Consider the following 22,087-nt stretch of genomic DNA (forward strand, 5'->3'; position numbering starts at 1 on the left):
AGCTCTCATAAAATCATCCAAGGCAAATTTTGAGAGAAAAATCGCCAAGGATTCAAAAGACAATCATAAGGCCTTCTTTAGCTATGTTAGAAACCTAGGAGGAAACTCCCAGATATGCTCAGAATTAGTTCAAAATGATGTGAAGATTACTGAACCTACACACATTGCCAACATACTGGCTGACAGGTTCAGTGCAAACTTCTCCCCCCCCCAAAAGGAGAGATATCTATACCAGAGGATTGTAGCCCCCCAAACATCTCCAACGCCCAGGTGAGAACTGCTCTCTCCAAAGCAAAAAACACAGCATCCATGGGACCGGATGGTGTCCCCGACTGTGTGCTCCATGAACTCAATGAGGAATTAAACCCGCAGTTAGGACAGCTGTTTAATCTTAGCCTCACCTCAGGATACGTACCCAAGGAGTGGCACACGGCGACTGTGGTCCCACTTCACAAGGGTGGTGCCTCCACCGACCCTGGAAATTACCGTCCCATTAGCTTGACAAGCCTTATCTGCAAAGCCATGGAGAGGATCATAATGGAACTCATAAATAAAGACATAGGGAACTTGCAGACTTTGGATCCAACCCAGTTTGGCTTTGTCAAAGGCAAGATCATGCCTTTTAAACTTGGTTGACTTTTTCGAGACAGTCACCAAGGCCATTGATGAGGGAAAGGCAGTCCATACAGCCTACCTTGACCTGGCAAAGGCCTTCACACAATACCCCACTCAGGTATCATCAAAAACTCATCAGCTTGAATGTAAACCCATACATCACAAGATGGGTTGCAAACTGGCTAAGTGACAGAACCCACAGGGTCAGAGTTGCTGGAGCCATGTCAGACTCAAAGCCTGTCACAAGTGGTGTCCCACAGGGCTCAGTCCTGGGTCCACTCTTGTTCGGCATCTACTTTTCTGAAGTACAAGCAAACACAGGAGGGTTATGGCTGACAAAGTTTGCAGATGACTGCAAACTGGGCCATAGTCGAAAACACATCTGACACAGATATCCTTCAGAAGGGCCTCTCAGAAACGGATAACTGGTGCCAGAGCCATGGCCTAAAGTTAAATGCCAAGAAATGCATAGTCATACCCTTCGGGAAAAACAAGGTTACCCCTAGCTACCATATAGGTGGCAATCCACTGAGCACAGAAGAAGTCATCAGGGATCTGGGGACCCAGGTTGACAGTAGCCTTTCGTTTGACACTCATGTTGCTAAAGTAGTTAGGAAAACCTTCTACATTGCCCACCTGATCATGAAGGGATTCACATCTAGATCAAGGGAGGTCATCGCCCCCCTGTAGTCATCACTCATTAGACCTATGATTGAGTACAATGCCCCATTCGGAATGTATCTGACCAGACACCTGCAGCAGCTGGAAAGGCCCCAAAAGTCCCTCACCAAAAGGATAAAGGGTCTCAAAAATATGTCTTATGCTGCCCGACTGAAAGAACTCCAGCTCTATTCAGTCTCATACCGCTTGCTCAGAGGTGACCTGTGCCTGACATATAAGGCCATGTCAAACCCTGATTTGATGAATATGCTTCACCTCAAAAATCTAGATCCCTCAGAACCACAAGGGCGGGAGACTTAAACCTTGACACGGTTATTAATAGAACATGCTGGAGGGACAGATTCATCACCCAGAGACTCCCTATGCTGTGGAACAAAATCCCGGTACATGTGAGGCAGAGCACCTCGCTGGCCTTGTTCAAGAGGAATCTTGACCAATGGATGGGGGATCGCAGATATACCCCAGGGATTACTTCAGTGTCACTGCTTGACAGAGGCACAGCAAAATAATAGGCATAGTTTTATTCAAACTAAAGGGGTGGCGAAAGCCAAATAACTATGGGCTAGGCTTATAAATGCCCTTGGGCAGATAGCCTAGTATGAACCTATGAACCTATGAACAAGTATAGTGGGATTGAGAGAGAGAGAAGCCAATTCAGTGTTCCTTTTTTTTTGGGGGGGGGGCTAATAAATAAATGTTAAAATTAAGAGATTTATACCCCTGACTTGCAGATCTTAACAAGGACTTTTTAGATTTTTTGGGAATCCTTTCCATATTATTTGTCAAGTTATTTTTATTTTATACTGAGGATGGAGTGCACTTTAAGTTGAAAGGGTACAGAGATATTGATTTGAAGGGGAAATGTGTTTACATACAAGGTTTACTGTCTCAGGGAGTGAAAAAGTGGTTCAATTCTTTGTCTTTAGGCCCTAGCAGTGTAGTGAGGGACTCTGGATTTAATGTACATGGCAGGTGCTTGATAACTTGAACTGATATTTAACCTGACATCAACAGAACTTCCTGGAGAAACAGAATAGTTTCACAGCAGTTGGCCCCACCTTTGGAACAAGCTTCCTGTTCATAGGATCATAGCATCATAGGAGGTTACTAGACTAACGGCCCCAGTGCCCTTACAACCATAGCCAAGTTCAATTTATGTTCACAAGGGTGTCTGGTTCAAGCAGACACTAAAAGCACCTGATGCCCCTGTCCAAGAGGGACACAGGTGGAACCCCTGGGGTGAATTTCTGGTTATCCATCCAGTCATCCATATTGTGCTTAAATATGGCCAATGAGGGGGCTTTGTTTAACATGAATAGGAAGCTCGTTCCAAAGGTGGGGCAACCTCTGTGAGACAAATCTGTCTCTCCAGTAAGTTCTGTTGATGTCACATACCAAGTTAAGGTCCTTTGAGCAAGTGACCTTATGTGCCATTTGACTTGTGAATGTGCAGCATTGCCATCAAAGCTGGGTCAGAGCTTGCTCTATGTGCAAGGCACAGGTTGCCTCTGAGCAGTCTGTGACACGAGTAAAGTGACAGTGATTTCAGTCTGTCCGCATAAGAGGGAGCTTGAAGATCCTGATTTTTCTTCATAAGGAACCTTGTGATCTCTCCAGTTGCTGCAAGTGTTTGGAAAGCAACATACAAAAGGGAGTGTTGTACTGTTATTGGCCTGATGAGGGAAGAGTACAGGGGGGCTATAACCTCTTTTTTTTCTGGAGGCAATGCCTTTACTTATGAGATGAGCAATATAAAATGCCCTTCTTACCACTGTGGAGACATGGTGATTGAAGTTAAGGTTGCTGTCAACCTGTGTGCCGTAAGATCTCTCACCACTGACTGTGTGTTTAGGGTATTGCTATTGATGTGGTAGTTTGCAGGAACATCACCCTTATCGAAAGGGATGATACTGCATTTTTTTGCATTAAGTTTAAGACCATGACTTTGGCACCAGTCATTAATCTGCATAAGACCTTCTTGCAGGATGTTGACATTGCTAGGGGTTTCAATGATCACTCCCAGTTTAGTCAGCAAACTTTTCCAGCTACAGTCCTTTAGTTTTAGCCTGCACTTTGGAGAAGTAGATTCTGAACACTAGGGCCCCAGAACCAGTTCCTGTGGAACATCACTGTTACGGGTCTGCTGGAGTAGGTGGAGTCCCCGATTTTGACCGTATGAGTTCTATCAGTGAGCCAGTTTACAACCCACCTGACAGTATATGGTTTGATACCCAGCTGGGTGCGTTTATCAATGATGCCTGTGTGGGAGACTGTGTCAAAGGCCTTGGCTAAGTCTAGGTAGGCCATATGCACAGGTTTGCCCTCATCTAGGGCTTTGCTGACCGTCTCGAAGAAGTTCACCAAGTATAATAGGCAGAACCAGCAGTCGGACACCAGTCACAAGTCAAGAAGATTAAATTTATTTCTGGTTAAGCACTTTCTTCCCTTGGTAGGGACTTCTTCAGAACAATTAATACAAGAAAAACCCAGCCCTTAAGTACCCTTAGTGCAAATTAATGATATCATATAATTAATTGATTAAAGAACAATTTGTTAAAGTAACAGTTGCACAATAACCTTACCTGCAATAACACACACCACCAATACTACCATGTAGTTAAAAATATGTTATTTAAAAAATGTGTTAACTTAAAAATCTGTTAAAAAGTTAAAATAATGAATCTATTTATTAAATTATATTAAAACCTACTGCATTAAAATGTAAAGACTAAATACAAATTTGCCAAACAATATGACAGCAGTCAACATTACTGACATGCCCGTTTACTCCATGATTTGCTTTAATTTCAAGATACAGGCTATACTCGTAGTTTCAGTTAAGCCTGGTAGCTCCGTTGCATCTAATTTCAGTTGCCATCTCAATTCCTTAACATCTAAATGCAATTCAGTTATTTTCCCTTGGGAATCCATTACAGGTTGGTCAACAACTGAAAATTTGAAACTATGGTCTTTGTACTCTTTAATGTGCCTATATAATGCATTTGTAATCTTGGTTTTCCTTGTATCATAGACATGCTCACTAATCCGGTTCTTAAAAAGCCTACTGGTCTTGCCGATATAAAAGGCCTGACATTTTTGACACTTAGCCAAATAGACTATATTGGAGCTATTACAATTATAATGTCTGTTAATACAACTGTTATTGCCATTAACCTTAAACCTGTCTTTAGTTTTAAATATAAATTTGCAATAATTGCACCTTCCACACTTGAAATTACCCACAGGTCTGTTTGTGACTCTACTACTCTCCCATACATTATTTTCAGAGTAATTTTTCAGTGCCCTATCTTTCCAATAAACTATTTTAGGGAGGTATTTGCCAACCTTTTGCCCTATGTTTGCATCAAAGTTCAATATTTCCCAAAATTTGAGAATAACCTCTGAAATCATACTGGCATCCAAGTTGGATGTAGTAATAAAACACAACTCATACCTCTCGTGGGCTAGCTTATTCCTTCTAGTCAACTCATGTTGCTCAACATTCTGTTCCACAATTAGTTGTTCAACCACTTCTCCCACAGTATCCCTTAAAATAGGTTTATATACCCCCGACTTATGCTTACCCACCACTTCCTTGGTTATTTTTATCCAAGAATTCTACTGGGTATCCCCTTTTGGAGAACGTATCACAAATATTACCCACTTCTAAAAACTCACACTCACGGCTAACCATTCTGGCTGCTCAAACCATCTGCCCTTTAACTATGGACATTTTCTGGTGAACCCGATGCCAACTGTTAAACTCTAAATATGCGTTTGAAAACGTAGGTTTTCGGTAAATCTTGGAATATAATTTACAAGCTCTTTTGTCGAGGGTTAAATCTACATCTAAATAGGATATCTTTTCATTACTATATTCAAAGGTAAATTGCGAAAAATTGACCGTGCTATTAATATAACACAAACACTCCTTAAGCTGGCTTTCAGATCCATTCCATAACAAAAACAGGTCATCTAAAAATCTTGTATAGTACACTACCTTACTCCAGTGCACACTTTGCATTAGATAGTCTTGCTCCCAATAAGACATGATCAGATTAGCAAAAAAGGGGGCACAGGCTGCCCCCATTGCTACTCCGGTTACTTGTGTAAAGTACTGACCTTCAGAGCATACGTAGTTATTCTCTAACACCATGTCCATGAGTGCAGAAATCTTATTAATGTCATATTGTTCATATAACCCTGTTTTATGTAATTGCCTTTCCAACCACTGTATTCCTTCTAAGTGGGGAATAACTGAAAACAAATTTGTCACATCAATAGTCACCATAATTAAACCAGAAACCAATTTGATGATCCCTAATTTTCCAAGGAAATCCCACAAGTCTTTAGTAATATAAGAAAATTGTGATAGACTCTTCTGCATACTCTTGTCCAAGAACTTGCTCATGTCTTAGATCTGTGTCCATCAACTATAGGACGGAATTTTAACCTAGTTAAACCCTTGTGTATTTTGGGTATACCAAATATGTTTGGTATCCTGGGGTGCTCATTTTTTAGATAATCAAATTTCTCCAGGCTAATCTGCTCTTGAAATAACATGTCTTCCAAAGCCAAATCTATCTTCCGATAGGTTATGTGTATTTCGTTTAAAGAGCTCTCTTGATAAGTACCATCCATTAATAATAGGTTCATTTTATCTAAATATTCACATTTGTTCATTATCACCACCCCACTTCCTTTATCGGGTTTCATGATACAAATTGTCTTGTCATTAGTAAATTCTTGCAACAGTCGCTCCTCTTCGTTAGTCATATTATTAAACTGGTGACTTTTTCGCTGCTTAAATAGCTGCCTAATCTCTTTTTCACACAACCTCTCATATATTCGTATAACATTATTTAACGGTGGGTTGAACACACTTGTTTTTTTTAAATTACCTTCTTTACCCACACTGTAATTTTGTTCATTGAACCAGATTTTTAAGTTCATTTTCTGAGTGAAGGACTTTAAATCAATTAGGGTGTCAGTTATATTTCCCCTTCTAGAGGGCACAAATGTAAAACCCTTTGCTAAGAAATTAGCATGTTCCACCCCTAACTCCTTCATTGAATAGTTATAAATTTTAAAATCGCACTGTTGCTAATAATGTTAACTATATCATCTTCAGATACAGTGCAGTTATGTATACTTTCTATGGGTATACTTACATTATTCCCATCTAATTCATTCCAAACTAATTCAAAGTTTACATCAGGATTTTCCCCATTGTTACCTAACAAAAAATTAAAATCAAAACTGTCACAGGTTTTCACTGAATAACCCATTTCATTTTCAACCCCTTCATTTCGTATATTGGCACCATTAAGTATATTACTGGTATCATGAACATTTACTACCCCCTCACAACCCAGTTCCTCATTACAAGTACAATTTGCACCATTTTTTAAAAAACAGTTATTTTCCATTAGTGCAGTAGCACAATCAATGAGTTTGTCTACAGTTCGTTCTTCACGTCTCATTCATTTCAAAACTATTACTTGTTTCATCATTATTAATGTTAATGTCAATCCCCCTTGAGCGCAACATATGTTTACCAGCAGAAAAATTGTCATAAATAGTTGGTAAAAGTCCCCCCGTACTTACGCTACCATGAGGGCCATCAATTCCTTCACAAACTGTATCTGTTTCAATATTGTGGATGCTAAACCCGCCTGAACACAACATACCTTTACCAACGATATGATTTAAAGTTGATGAGAATTCATCCATACTTGCGCTACCATAAGGGACGTCAACTTCTTCACAAACTATTTCTTTTAAGGATATTTGTTCCTGGACTTCTTTGGCCTCGCTCCTTGCTGTATGTAATCCCTGTGGTTGGCCTCGGTAAAATGGAACTGTTGTTCCTTGTCACGCAACCTTTCCGAACTTCTAACCCCCCACTGGTAGCTCCTGCAAACTCCGAATTCAACCGTTGATCCCTTTGAAATTTTGGTGCTGTTGACCGGCCCACCCCTTGGGTGATGTCATTTGAGTCGCTACGTTGTTTCTCTCTTACGTTACCAAAGGAACAAGGGTACACTTTATAATGTGAATATTCATAAATGTCTCTTTTTAACTTATTTTTTCTTAAAAAAATAAATTTACACTCTGTCTACCTTTTTAGCGACACCAGTAAATTCTACTCTGTGCCTTGAAAATTGCAAGTCTGATTGGATGTCTTTATTTAATACATCCAGATTGCTACTTCGCAAGTCCATCACTTTTTTATTATACTTAATCATGAGCTTCATGACTTCAAATCCTGCCCAATCAAACACTGCATGCAGATCTTTTAGAAACTCCTCATTTCCATCGGCCCCATTTGGATACTTCCAAAACCTGAGCCCACGCGGTACCAACCCAAGTTCTATATTTTTCTCTAAATAAGAATTCTCCATCTGCAGTTTTTTGAGTACCATTAAGTCTTTTTCAAATATTTTTAGTTTATCGGAAATAATATTACTTTGTTGGGTACCTGGGGCAGAATTCAAACAAAAGTCAGACTTGTTTTTCTTCCATACTTCTACATCAGCCTCATCAACAAAACAGTCACCATTTTCACTGTTTTCAGTTACCTCACCTTCCCGATTGGAACCTGAAGTATTCTCTCTGGCAATATTGGTTAGAAGTATCTCTGTAGGGAATTGGGTGGGCTGGGTTAAGGGCAACCCCAAACTCCCAAGAGAAGTAATGTCCTTTTGAAACCTCATTTTTGTCCATTAAAGTCCGTATTTGTGCCGTTTGCACAGCCAACTGTTGATTAATTTTCTGTAACAACTCCAATACTTCATTGCTTGCCACAGGGGAATCCATAATGCTGAACCTCAGAATGACAAATCAAACAAATATCAGCATGAACTCAAAAACTAGCAGAACCAGCACTCGGACACCAGCCACAAGTCAAGAAGATTAAATTTATTTCTGGTTAAGCGCTTTCTTCCCTTGGTAGGGACTTCTTCAGAACAATTAATACAAGAAAAACCCATCCCTTAAATACCCTTAGTACAAATTAATGCTGTCATATAATTAATTGATTGAAGAACAATTTGTTAAAGTAATAGTTGCGCAATAACCTTACCTACAATAACACACAACACCAATACTACCATGTAGTTAAAAATATGTTCTTTAAAAAATGTGTAAATTTAAAAATCTGTTAAAAAGTTAAAATAATGAATCTATTTATTAAATTACTTTGGAGAAGTAGATTCTGAACACTAGTGCCCCAGAACCAGTTCCTGTGGAACATCACTGTTACGGGCTCTGCTGGAGTAGGTGGAGTCCCCGATTTTGACCGTATGAGTTCTATCAGTGAGCCAGTTTACAACCCACCTGACAGTATATGGTCTGATACCCAGCTGGGTGCGTTTATCAATGATGCATGTGTGGGAGATTGTGTCAAAGGCGTTGGCTAAGTCTAGGTAGGCCATATGCACAGGTTTGCCCTCTTATAGGGCTTTGCTTACCGTCTCGAAGACGTTGACCAAGTTTAATAGGTATGATCTCCCCTTGACAAAGCCCAACTGGGTGAGGTCAGGCGTTTGGAAAGTTCCTATATCTTTGTTAATAAGGTCCATGATGATTCGTTCCAGGGCCTTGCAGATGTTCTTCGTGTTTCACTGTTGCAGTCATCACTTGTGGGTTATCCCTGCTGGGTAGCCCTCGGCCGCCCTCAATACCATTGTAAAGGATTTCCCTTCTGCATCGGCTGTTCAAAGACAGTGGCTGACATCAGGTCATCAGGGCTATAAAGAGTGGCAGCCGACGTCATTACATCAGTCTTTCTTGCTGTGGAGCCAGAAGCAGAAGAAGGAGTTTTGTGAGTTCGTCGGTCGGCCGTTGCCAGAGTGAGGAAAACCGTCAAAAGCTAAGTACCCCATTGGGGAACATTTTCTTGCTTTTAACCAATGTCAGAAAAAGTCAATAATTGTCTCAGCTGTGAAAAGCAGATCCCACACTGAGACTTCCATTCTCTCTGCATCACTTGTTTGGGCCTAGACCACGACGTCCCCAGGTGTCGGTTCTGTGCCCTGTTTAATGCTAGAACCATACGAAGAAGAGCTGAAATTGTAGCTAGGCATTTTAGTGAGCCTTTTTCTCAGTGTGATATGGCATTGGTCTCTCAACTGGCTACTGACTTGCTTAGAAAAAAGAAGGAAAAGGATAGAAGTAGGCTCCTAAAAGATAGGCCCTCTGACGACTCAGGTCAAAAGTCTGGTATTTTTCAACTCAGTGCTACAGGTAGACTCAGTAAGGCACCTTTGCAGCCCCTGATGCCAGCCGAGGAACCGTCGCAGGCCTCTACTGAGACCCGTTCGGCGTCTGGTATGCCACCGGACCTACCTCCCTCTGCTGGTATGTCGCCGCTTGCTCACGCAGTTGAGTCCGGAGCTGCTTTGCAGGCACCATCTTCTGCTGAGACTCCATCAACTACCAAAGCCATACTCAGACTGACTACAACCACGCTGGTTAAACTTACTTTGTATAAGACTACCGATCTGTCCAGGCCCAAGCCTAAGACTACTCCCAAAAAAGGTCCCGCCCCAAGGACCCAGCCACCAACCTATGCCTAGCCAGCCTGCTCCTCAGTCACAGCAACTGCTCAGAATGGCAGAAGACTTGATGACTCTTATTAGGGGAAGCCAGCCCCATCCTCCCACCCCAGCCAAAAGAAAAAGGGATGCCCCCCCCCCCCCCCGAGGCCCTCTCTGACCAGGAATTAGAAGAATCTATCCTTGAGGAGTAAGACATGGAAGACCAGCCCTTAGCTGCATTTGAGGACTCTGATGCTGATGACCCCATTCCATCTGCCTCCCCGCCTGGGGACTTTTCTTTTGGGGAAACCTTAAATTCCCTCAGAAAGCACTTTCACTGGGAGGCCCAAGATTACCCTCAGTCTAAGAAGAGACTGAGAGAGTTTCTTGACCTGCCCTAGCATAAACATCTGGCTATTTTGCCTATCCTGGATATAGTGGAGGGTGTTTTTCTAGAATCTGCCCTTTCACGAGATTCTCTCCCCCCAGCACCCAGAAAACCAGACAGATACTACAGTGTGCAGGACACCCACAAATATATTTTCGAGAACCCTACTGCAGACCCTGAAGTCATTACTCAAGGTCCTAAGGGAGCTAGAGCAAGCTCATCAAGAAATCTCATTCCAGCTGACAAAGAAAGAAGAGCTTTAGACAGAATGGGATACAAGGCATACACATCAGCCACTTTAGTTGAAAGAGCATTAAAGTGTCAATTCCATATGCTCAAATTCCAGCAAAATGTACTTGAACTGAGTAAACAGAAGTTATCTTCCATTCCTAACAATAGTACTACCAGAGAATTAACAGACCTCATACAGTCTAGCTCTTGGGTAGCCAAACACTCCTTGCATTGTGGTTTTGATGCCTTAGAAGCTTCTACCAGGGCAGTAGTCATAGGCTCAGTAATCAGAAGGTATGCCTGGTTAAGGGAGCAGCCTTTGCCTGACCAGGTAAAATCCAAACTGCTAGACGCCCCTTTAGATAAAGACCAGTTGTTTGGACCTAAAGCGGAGGAGGTTATTAAGAAAATGGAGGACAAAGCCAAGTCCATGCAAACTGTCAAGTACTTCTTACAGGGGCAACCTCCCAGTTTCAGCAGAAACTTCCCCACTATACACTGGTCCTTTCCCTCTCGCACAAAACCAGTTCAGAGAAAGGGACTCAGAAACAACCCCTAGGCATCAGTCCCATAGCCAACAAAGACCCTGCAGTGGTCCACTGCTGTTCCTAGGCAAGGGAGTTTTAAACCAACTACTTTCTTCAAGGACTCTCGACTCTCTACCCTCCCCATTACCCCTCAGGTCATCCAGCAGGCTAGGAGGAAGACTTTCCCTCTTCTAACAAACTGGCAGGCCATCACCTCAGATCTATGGGTCCTAAAAATTACCAGTGGGTACAGATTCTATTTCAAAGAGTAACCAAAAAAGTCAGGTTGCCTAGACGTCCCTGCAAATCACAGGACAGAAGCTGTTTGTCAGATCAGAAAGCTTCATGCCCAGGGAGCTGTAGAACCTGTACCAAAAGAACAGACTGGAAAAGGATTTTAGTCATGAATGTTCCTGTTTCCCAGAAAAGAGGGCACCTAGCACCCTATCCTAGATCTCTCCACCCTGAGTCTGTCCCTCCTGGTTCTAAAATTCAAGATGCTGACTCTACAAAAACTACTACCTATGCTCCTGCCACAAGCCTGGCTAGTGACCCTAGAGCTGAAGGATGCCTACCTGCATATCCCTATCAGACAGTCCTGCAGGAGTTACCCAAGGTTCAGAGCAGGGTCCCAACACTTTCAGTTCTATGCTGTGCCTTATTTGGCTTATCCACTGCTCCCAGAGTCTTTACCAAGTGCCTGGCTCCAGTCATTGCATTTTGCAGACAGAAAGGCATACACATTTACCCCTATCTCAAAGACTGCCTCATACAGGCAGAAACCAAGGAAAAACTCATGCAGGACCTCTCCTTTGTGCAAACCCTACTAACCTCTCTGATTCACCATTAACCAGGAAAATTCCCATCTACAACCTACACGAATGATTACCTTCCTGGGCACCCTTCTAGACACCTCAGCACAAATGCCCCCCCCCCCCCCAGAATCAGGTCTTCTTACAGTCTTACTTCACCCAGCTGGCAGACAAAACCCACCTCACTGCCAGAAAAATCCTGCAAGCCCTGGGATACATGGTCTCCTGCATCCTGCTGATACCCCTTGCCAGACTACACATAAGAAAATGCAATGGTACCTAAGGAACCTCTGGTGCCAGCACTCCCAGTCACTGGAACACCAACTCCACCTGATTCCTTGTCTAGGGAAGGAGTTCCTATGGTGGGCCGAGGTTTGCAACCTAAACAAGGGTCTTCCCTTTGTCCTTCAGCCACACGGCCAAACCATAACCACAGAAGCCTCAGACATTGCCTGGGGAACTCACAAAGGAGCACTGCGAACTCAGACCTGTTGGGAGCATGAAATTCAGGGTCTCCATATCAACCTGAAAGAAATGCTAGCAGTGCACAGAGCAATTTAACCTTCCAAGAACATCTGTCACCAGAAGTCCTTTTAATCAAGACAGTCAACACAACTGTCATGTGGTAGATCAAACGGCAAGGGGGCACCCATTCTTATCCCCTATGTTGCTTAGCTATGAAAATCTGGCAGTCAGCCTCAAACCTGGGACTGCACCTGATAGCACAATACCTTCCAGAGAAACAAAATACCCTGATAGACCACTTAAGCAGACAACTCTTGGATCCACATGAGTGGCAGTTTCACAGGAAGACCTTCCTTCAGATCAGACAAATCGGGGGGGAAAACAGACATAAACCTTTTTGCAAGCTACCAGAACCGCCAGCTAACAAAATTTTGCTTGAGAGTTTCACCCAGAAGCTTGGAGGGTAGACGCCCTCTCTTTTCATTGGAGCAGCCTGTTTGTATACACTTTCCCACCACTGCCTCTGATACCCAGGGTACTGCTCAAGATCAGAGAGAAAGGGCCATCCTAATTGCCCCAGACTGGCCGAGGCAACAATGATACCCCATGCTGCTCAGTCTGAGCAGGTGCCCTCCCATCCGCCTACCCCCTCCACAGACCTTCTCACACAACAGAGAGGGAAGCTACTGCGCTCAAGCCTGGCCACTCTCAAGTTAACCACATGGTTGGTTCCTGGTTCCTCAAAGGCAGATAACACTGTAGCCCTCAGCAAGCATTAGACATTATTAAGGAGGTCCATAGACCCATCAACAGAAAGTCGTATTCAGCAAAACTGGTTCTGGACTACCTGGCAGAGCTTCTAAAGAAGGGGTTGTCCTACTCCTTTATCAAGACACATAATTCAGCTGTCTCAGCCTATGTCCAGGCGGTGCAGGCCTTGTTTTCTCAGTACGTGTTAAAACTGTTCCTCAGAGGTGTAGCTCACATCAGACCGCCTAAAAGGCCACCTGCACCAGCTTGGGATCTTAACTTTGTTTTGGAAAAGTTGACTCTCTCCCCTTTCGAACCAGCATCCTCAGCAGATTTCAAGTACCTCTCTTGGAAAACTGCCGTATTGCCAGCCATCACCTCTGTCTAGAAGGGTATCTGAGCTCCAGGCCCTAATGGCCACTGAGCCCTTCATCATCTTCCACGCAGACAGGGTCTCTCTGACAACCAACCCCGCCTTTATGCCTAAGGTGGCCTCTGAGGTAACCCTCAACCAGACCATTCACCTACCTACTTTCTTCCCCAAGCCTACCAATAAAGGCGAAAGAATTCTGCATACCCTGGACGTACACAGACAACTGAGATTTTACCTTGACAGGACCAAATCAGTCATAAAAACTGACCAGCTCTTGATTTTGTTTGCCCCTGGGGCAGAGAGGAAAAACATTAATAAGCAGACCATTTCCAAATAGATCTCTTATTGCATACATTTATGCTGTAACTTCCATGGAAAGAGTCCTCCTAAATCCATCAGGTCTCACTCCATTAGAGCAGCCTCTACTTCCACGGCCTTCCTGAGAGGGGTTCCTACCAAGGATATCGTGGAGGCTGCTACATGGACATCTATTCACACTTTCAATAAGCAATAGCAGCTGGCTACTTTCTCCAAAACCAGTGCAGGATTTGCATCTACAATCTTGCAGGGCATGCTAGCATCCCCCTTAACCTATATAACATGCCTCCACCCACTTCTTCAGCTTTGGGAATCTTCTCACAAGTGATGACTGCAACAGTGAAACACAAAGAACATAGTACAGTTGTGTACACTTACCATAAATGCAGATGTTCGAGTGTATTCACTGTTGCAGTCCTGTTTCCCTCCCACCTTCTCCCATTTTTCTATATCCTCTTAGAGGCTTCTGACTATTGGGGGCAGGAAAAACTGATTTAATTGTGTTGGCTGTCACCCTTTATAGCCCTGACGACCTGACATCAGCCACTGTCTCTGAACAGCTGACGCAGGAGGGAAATGCTGTACTCTGGTATTCAGGCCTGCCGAGGGCTACCCAGCAGGGATAACCCACAAGTGATGACTACAACAGTGAATACACTCCTAACATCTACATTTATGGTAAGTGTACACAACTGTACTATAAGGTTTGTCAGGCTAATTGGTCTGTAGTTCCCGGGATCCATGGATGCACCTCTTGGTTAGGGAAGCTAATTTGGATTCATAGTTAGCTTTCGAGGACTTCACTGGGAGTCTTATTTGCTTATTTATGTTGAGGAGGGAATGTATCCAGTTTTAAGACCATTCCTTCCTGCTCTTAGACAGCAATTTATTTTTCCTGTTGTATAGCCTGTTAATGGCAGTTGTCCACCAGGCAGCCTTGTTTTTCCTCTAAGATCTTGCTTTGGTTCTGTCAGGTACGGCAGAATCAGTACAATTGTACAGATGGTTGTATAAAGCATTGGTGTATAACTCAGCATAGGTGTCTGTTCAATCAGCAGGGGGAGGGGTTATGAAGCTATTTATGCCATCACATAAAAGGTTGTAATTGGCCTTGGAGAAGTTTTTTATTCTAGTTGTTACTGGGAGTGGGGGGGGGTTCTTGTGTTATAGTTACTTGTAATGAGACTGATTTGTGGTCAGATCTCACCAGGGATGGCCACACACTGGGGGTGATGCACCGGTCTCCGATATTGGTGAGCATCAGGTCCAGGATGTTTGAGCCCCTTGTGGGTGTGTCAACCAGCTGGTCCCCAGGGCATTGGAGTTAAAGAAGTCCAGGAACCTTTGGCCAAGTGAGTTAGAATATGTAGAATTTACCCAGTCTATGGATGGGTAATTAAAGTCACCCAAAACCAAGGTATCTGGTTGTATCTTGATTGATTCAGGTAGATCCAAGTAGGTGAGTGGATGTCCTGATTCATGGAGAGAGTCCTATAGCTGGCAATGACCTGAAGAGGGGTCTTCACCTGCAGTCAATTGCACTTGAAGTCATTCAAGGCAATTGTGCCATTTAAACAATCTAGAGCTGTATTTATCTTTAATGAGTATTGATACACCACCTCCTTTAGTTCTTATGCCTTCTGTTTGTGGTCTGTTAAAGAAAGCCTCTCATTGGCCCTATTTAAGCATAATTTGGACGATTAGATGGCCAACTGGAAATTCATCCCGGGGGTTCCACCTATGTCCCTCTTGGACAGGGGCAATAGGTGCTGATTTTAGTGTCTGCTGGAACCAGACACCCTTGGGAACATGGGTTGAACTTGGCTAGGCTTGTAAGGGCCATGGGGCCGTTAGCCTAGTAACCTCCTATGATCCTATGTATTTTGATCATTTGAGAGTATTTGTTTTGTTTTAACCTCCTTCAAATGTATATATTGTACAGTTTGTGTAATGATGTGGTTTGAAACATACCCAGTCCAGGAGAGGAATTCAGATATAGTTAATGGCTCTTCATAGCTTTGTACACTAAAGCAGTGGTATGTCAATAGTTACAGGCCTGGCCAACAAAGCCATAAAATAACACCCCTTGAAGGAGCTGTAATAGTTCAGAAGATAATAGCAGATAAGAATAAAGTTTTAAGTGGAGTACGCTAGAGAGAAGATGAGCTAGAAGTTGAAGAAGAGAAGCCAAGAAGGAATAGGAAAGATTGAGATGGACTAGTGCTTAGTCTGGTATTTGAAGTTTGCAGCTACTGACCACTGGAGTGAACTTACATGATCTTACCCATTCATCTAATTTAAATATGAATGTTGCTAGGGTTTTAAACTGCAGTATGTAAGAGAAGGTTGTTCCATAGGTGAGAGGGGTGCAGGATGATGAATTTATCACTGAATAGGTACTCAATATTTGGCATAAATCTAGGTCTTTGGATTGGGTATTAACTGAGGAATGTTTTTGAGAAAAAGAGGTCACAGTGGGACTTACCTTGAAAGGCAGGGCATGGTTACAGGACAAGAGTTTAAAAGCCAGAGAAAATAAGGGCTGAAGTGTTTTGGTTTGGTAAATTGTAAATGCAGATAAGAAATTTTGTGGGGGTGCCATTATACCACCATCTGCATGATTTTGTGAAATCTCATTGCTGCGGTTTGAATGTAGAGAGTTAGTGGATGGGTGATGGTCATCATTGTAGAAGGAGAGACCACACAAAAGCTTTGGAACTTTACAGTGATTTTACTTGAATAGTTTTCTTTAGATGTAGGAGAGACTGTGACATCAAAGAGAAAGTCCCTCTTATAGCTGGAGTCCACAGCTTGCTGTGCATCTTACCCAGAAGTTGCAAAGATATATTGCATGTTCTTCAGCAACAGTATTTATTTATTTTTATTTATTATTTATTTATTTTTTGCACATAACTAAGTTGGTCTTTTATAAGTTTAAATATAGTAAACAATGCTGCTATAATTAAAATGGTTATATGAATTCTTTAGACTTGGCAGTGCTGCTAGTGTTTGATAAGTTTGTAAAGACATCAGTAACATATGCATAAAAGAAAAATATGATGTACTGCAGCTAGGGTAGCATTATATGAAGTATTTATCAACCTATTTTATTCTTCCCCTCACATGCTGTGGAGATGGATTTCCTGCTTGTTTTATAGCGTTACAATTTTACTTAAGCCACACATTCAAAAAAATGAGACTGCCATGAAATGAATTTTGTTTATATGAGCAAAGCTGACTTGAGCAACTTGTTCACTTCATCGTCTTCTGTCACAAACACAGTATGAATGCGCAGATGTTAAGAACAATTAGTAGCATTAGTAAATGGAGGAAGACAGTTTTGGTATTTTAAAATGTGTTTAAGCTTTTTGAATTGAGTGAATTCATTATTACTGTGGATGAGAGTCAGAAAGGCCTTATCATTGTTTTTTCTCTTTATTCTTTACCAGGATTGTCGATACCACAGTCTGTGAGCAGCACCTTTCCAAAAGGTTAGCATCCTGCATTTCCTTAACTCATTGGAAGCATAACAGAGCTTCCTTGTCCCTACTCACAGGCATGCTTCCCATAGAATAACATTTCTGTGCTTTATTTCCATCCTTTGCATCTGCTGATGCATGCTTGGTTGCCCTCACAGACTTCCTTTTCATTTTGCTCAACACTCTGGGCTAATTTATTCCCTGCTTCTAAGTACTTGCCTTCTTACAGGTCTTCTGTGGCCATGATGTGTCTGGCTTTCATCCATCTCTGGACTGCTGTTTTACCTGGAGATGCCTTTCTAAACATGTGCATGTTGACAAAGTGATCTTTACTCATGACTTTATGGCCAATAACACGTGTTAGAAGAGCTGTTCAGTACACCCACAGATCCACTTTCCTTTTGGTGACATACTAGACAAAGGCATGTCTTTTACTTCACATTGACCGTGTTCTAACAAATGTACTTCATTTTTTCTGTAACTGAATGCCAATAATTGTATGTTTTGTTAAAAAAAAAAGAAAAGTAATTAACTTGTTTTTGTCCAGTCCTCATTTGTTTCACTAAATTTTTCTAAGACAGTGTAACATAATCGTCACCGTTTTTGTACCGTCCCTTCTTGAATATTTATTTTCTGACTTCAGCACTTACATATTTCATCTGATAGAAAGTACATATATGTTTGGCTGTAACAGGGTTTCTTTGATTTTAAATAACTGTGGTTGTGTGGATTAAATGATATAGCTAACTAGAAGTTATGAGTTTACCATTAAAACTTTATTTGCAAGAGTTTGTACTGTCTTTGTTTTATTGAAGCACTGTTCCCCAAAACATAACTCCCCAAAAAAGTGGAAGACTGAAAGCACAGCTGATTGAAAACTGAACAAGCTGAAGCACAGAATAGTAAAGCAAAAAATATTGAACACAAATTTAATACTCCCATTAATCTAAGGGCAGCCATGGTGGGTGCAGTCGTTAGCATTGTGGCCTTGCAGCAAGAGGTTCACTGGTTCAGTGCTTGCTGGGGTGCCTTCTGTGCGGAGTCTGCATGTCTTCCCTATGGTAGAGTGGGTTTCCTCTGGGTGCTGAGGTTTCCACCCACATTCAAAGACATACAGTAGGTGAATTGGACACTCTAATTGGGTACAAATGCGTGTGCAAGTGAGTGGTACGGCTGAACCACAATGGCTGGGCTAGCCACCTGGTGGTGTAAACCTTGGCTCGAGATTATCATCACTGTTGAAGTGACACCCTGACCCCACATGCAAAAATGGGAAAAAGGGGTTGATGGATGGATTAATGTAGGCCACCCTACAAATTAAGAGCTCTTGCCTTTGGTGCTGGAAGATTAGACGTCTGTAGGTAGTATTTCCACTCTGGGTGACTGAGTTAATTTTCAAATTGCTGATACTGCAGTGCACCATCGAGGGTTGGGAGTGGGGCTAGACTCCTTAGTGTATTGTCCTTCGGATGACACGTTAAACCGAGGTTCCAGCTGCTTGAGTTGTTGGTAGCTCAGGTGGATGTAATAGACACACTGCACCTATCAAAAAGAGGAGGGGAAGATGTTCTAATATTTTAGTTTTTCTTGCCTCAGTGGTTTACCGGATGTCAGAAAAGTGAATAACTGTATTTAAACAGATACATAGAGATTATCATACTGTGCTAGATTCAATAAGCGCTATTTAAAAGAAGGTTAGATTGTGCCAGGTTAGTCTTAGTCCCAGGGGAGACCTTGTTATTGCAGGATGTGGCCTCTCAGGAGGCAGGTCAGGCTGAAGGGGCTTCTCAGGTTACTGTACTCTCCCTTCCCCTAGGGTGGTTAGGCCTTCTCCTTCTGTTTCCAAGGCTTCTCCCAGAGGCAGGCCAGGTTTAGCTTCAGTTGGTGTCACTCCTAGTTCTTCAGGATCTGTGCCCAAGAAGCATATGCTTAAAATGGCAGAAGATTTGATTACCTTGATTAGGGGTTCTTTGCCCTCCTGATAAGAGGCCTAGGGTGGAACCTGAGTTGGGGAGTTTTGAGCAGGCTTCTGATGTTTCAGAGTCTCTGAAGACTTGCAGGAGTATTCCCTTATTCTGATTCTGATGTGGATGATTCTACTCCTTCTGCTTCTCCTCCTGAGGATTTTTCTTTTCAGAGACTCTTCATTCCATGAGGGAGCATTTTAAGTGGGAAGGTCAGGACTTCTCTGATTCCAGGAAAAGGCTTAGGAATTTTGTTTTACCCCACCTCCTGTTCTGGATGTTGTGGAGGATGTGTTTGCAGAGGCTTCTCTTAATCCTGATTCTTTGCCTCCTGCTCCTGTCGGATAGGTATTATAGGGTGCCTGAAGCTCATAAGTATCTTTTAAGAGTCGGACCCAGAAACTGTTAGTCAGCCTCCAGATAAAGAGGCCAGGGCTTTGGATAGATGGGGAAAGAAAGTCTATACTTCTTCCACCCTAGCTATGAGGGCTCTGAATTGCCAGTTTCACATGTTGAAATACCAAAACTATCTACTGTCTCAATTGAAGTCTAAGGTAGATGCTCTGGCGGAAGGTATTGAGTGTAAAGAGTTACAAGATTTGGTACATGTCTCTGAACAAGTGGGTAAGCATTCTTTGCAATGTGGTTTTGATGCTGTACAGGCTGGCTGCCACTGGGTCAGTTCTAGGCACGCCTGGCTAAGGGATCAGAATTTATCTGACCATGTTAAGACAAGGATTTTAGATGCTCCTTTACAATCTGATGTGTTATTTGGTTCACCTGTTGAGGCAGTCTTAAAGAAAATGGAAGACAAGGCTAAGTCTATGCAGACTGTTAAAGATTTTTTGCAGGTTCAGCCTCAAGTTTAGCAGAAATTGGCCTACCAAGGGTGGACGATCCTTCTTATGATTCCCAGTCCATGGCAGAGCTCAGGGCTCTTTCAGGCCTAGAACAGGGAGTTCACCTGCACAGTCTTCGGTGAGGGCAGGGGTCAGTCCTTTCGTAAACAGACCCAATGACCTACCTTTTCAGCTGCCGGAGCCTTCTCGTCTGGCAGCACCTTTGGGAGGAAGGTTGGCACTTTTCAAGGAAAATTGGAGTTTCATTACCCAAGACAGATGGGTATTGGATATCATACACCAGGGTTACAGGTTTTATTTCCATACCTTGCCTCCTTTCAAAGGCATGCCAGACGTTCCTCCCCAGCAAAGAATAGAGGCTCACAAACGGATTTCTCTGCTGCTCCAAATAGGGTCCCTCTGTCAGAAGTGGGCCTAGGATTTTATTCTCGCCTGTTCCTAGTACCAAAGAAGGGGAACACGTGGAGACCAATTTTGGATTTATCTATCCTCAACACTTATCTGGACATTCCCAAATTCAAAATGTTGACGTTACAACAGCTTTTACCTCTGCTGGGCAAAGATCACTGGATGGTGACTCTGGATCTCAAGGAGGCTTACCTTCATGTTCCTATCAGGCTAAGTTGCAGGAAGTATCTACGCTGGCTGGGACTTCTCATTATCAGTTCTCTGCATTGCCCTTTGGCTTATCTACTGCGCCCAGAGTGTTCTTCAGGCTAAAAGGAATACAAATCTATCCTTATTTGGACGATTGCCTGATTCTGGACCAAGGAAAGGACGAACTTCTTCATCATCTACACTATGTGATAGCAGTGCTAAGATGCCTGGGGTATTCTGTGAACGAAATAAAGTCCAGTCTAGTACCCTCTCAGGACATGTGCTTTCTGGGTGTGAGACTGTATACAGCATCCCAGATGGCCTTTGGACAAACAAAAGAATCTTTCTCTTTACTTCCATCAATTGTCTCATCAGTCCAGGCTGACTGCAAGGACAGTCCTTCAAGCCTTGGGGTTCATGGCATCTTGTATTCTGGTGCTTCCCAATGCCAAACTGCATATGAGGAAGTTACAATGGTATCTCAAAAATGTATGGACACAGCACTGCCAAGATATGGACACTGTCATTCAGATAATACCTTGCATTCAAAAGGAATTTTTGTGGTGGGCTCAGGAATGTCACCTAAACAAGAGACTCTCTGTGACCCGCCAGAGGCGAGTCAGATTCTAACGACAGATGCCTCAGACAAAGCTTGGGGAGCTCATCTAAATGGAAAGTGGATACAAGACACGTGGCCTGCCAGACTTCTACATCTACATATCAACCTGAAGGAGATGTTAGCAGTCCATTTGCATTAATAGCTTTCAAGGATTTACTTCTTCCAGGGCAGGTGTTGATTCTAACAGACAACACAACTGTCACGTGGTACATCAACAACCAAGGGGCAACACATTCTTATCCTCTGTGCAGACAAGCAATGATTTTGTGGGAGACTGCTCTCAGTTTAAAGCTAAATCTACAGGCAAGGTTTCTGCAGCACAGAACTCCTTAGCAGATGTGTTGAGCAGACAAATTATGGATCCCATCCTCATGTATTTCAGAAATTGACAGTGTCATGGGGAACTCCAGACATAGATCTGTTCGCTTCTCCACTAAACTACCAGCTGCCAAAGTTTTGCACAAAAGTTTTCATCCCACAGCTTGGAAAGTGGATGCTCTTCAATTTGAGCAATCTTCATGTGTATGCCTTTCCACCTCTGCCTCTCCTCCCAAAGGTACTTCTGAAGGTCAGACAGAACAAGCCAAAGATGATTTTAATAGCTCCAGATTGGCCTTGACAGCATTGGTACCCACTACTGAGAAGTCTGATACGGAGCCTCCATGGCCTTTACCTTGATTCCACACCTGCTGTCACAGGAGAACAGTCATTTACTCAATGTCAAACTTCACTCTCTTCACCTGACAGCCTGGCATATTCTGTTTTAAACCCTGACAGCAAGTTTTGAATGTTATTTTGGAGGCCAGAAGGCCTAGTACAAGAGATAAATGGAAGAGATTTTTATTTTGGAGTGCAGCAAAAGCATTTG

General features: G+C 42.8%; 1 protein-coding gene across 4 annotated transcripts in view; it reads left to right on the plus strand.

The window, feature by feature from the left end:
• SNRK (SNF related kinase) overlaps positions 1-22,087 on the plus strand; it is a 1,018,029-nt gene that overhangs the window by 808,609 nt on the left and 187,333 nt on the right. For 3 of the 4 annotated variants that reach the window (XM_044065049.1, XM_044065052.1, XM_044065050.1), the window contains one exon: positions 17,150-17,191. The exons of the other annotated variant lie outside the window; for it this stretch is intronic. In XM_044065049.1, the coding sequence (XP_043920984.1) occupies positions 17,150-17,191 (42 nt within the window). The remainder of the gene's footprint in view (positions 1-17,149; positions 17,192-22,087) is intronic. 4 annotated transcript variants of the gene reach the window in all.

Source organism: Protopterus annectens, chromosome 3.part0 (assembly GCF_019279795.1).
Source record: "Protopterus annectens isolate FY-2018-M chromosome 3.part0, PAN1.0, whole genome shotgun sequence".
NCBI classification, from domain to species: Eukaryota; Metazoa; Chordata; order Ceratodontiformes; family Protopteridae; genus Protopterus; species Protopterus annectens.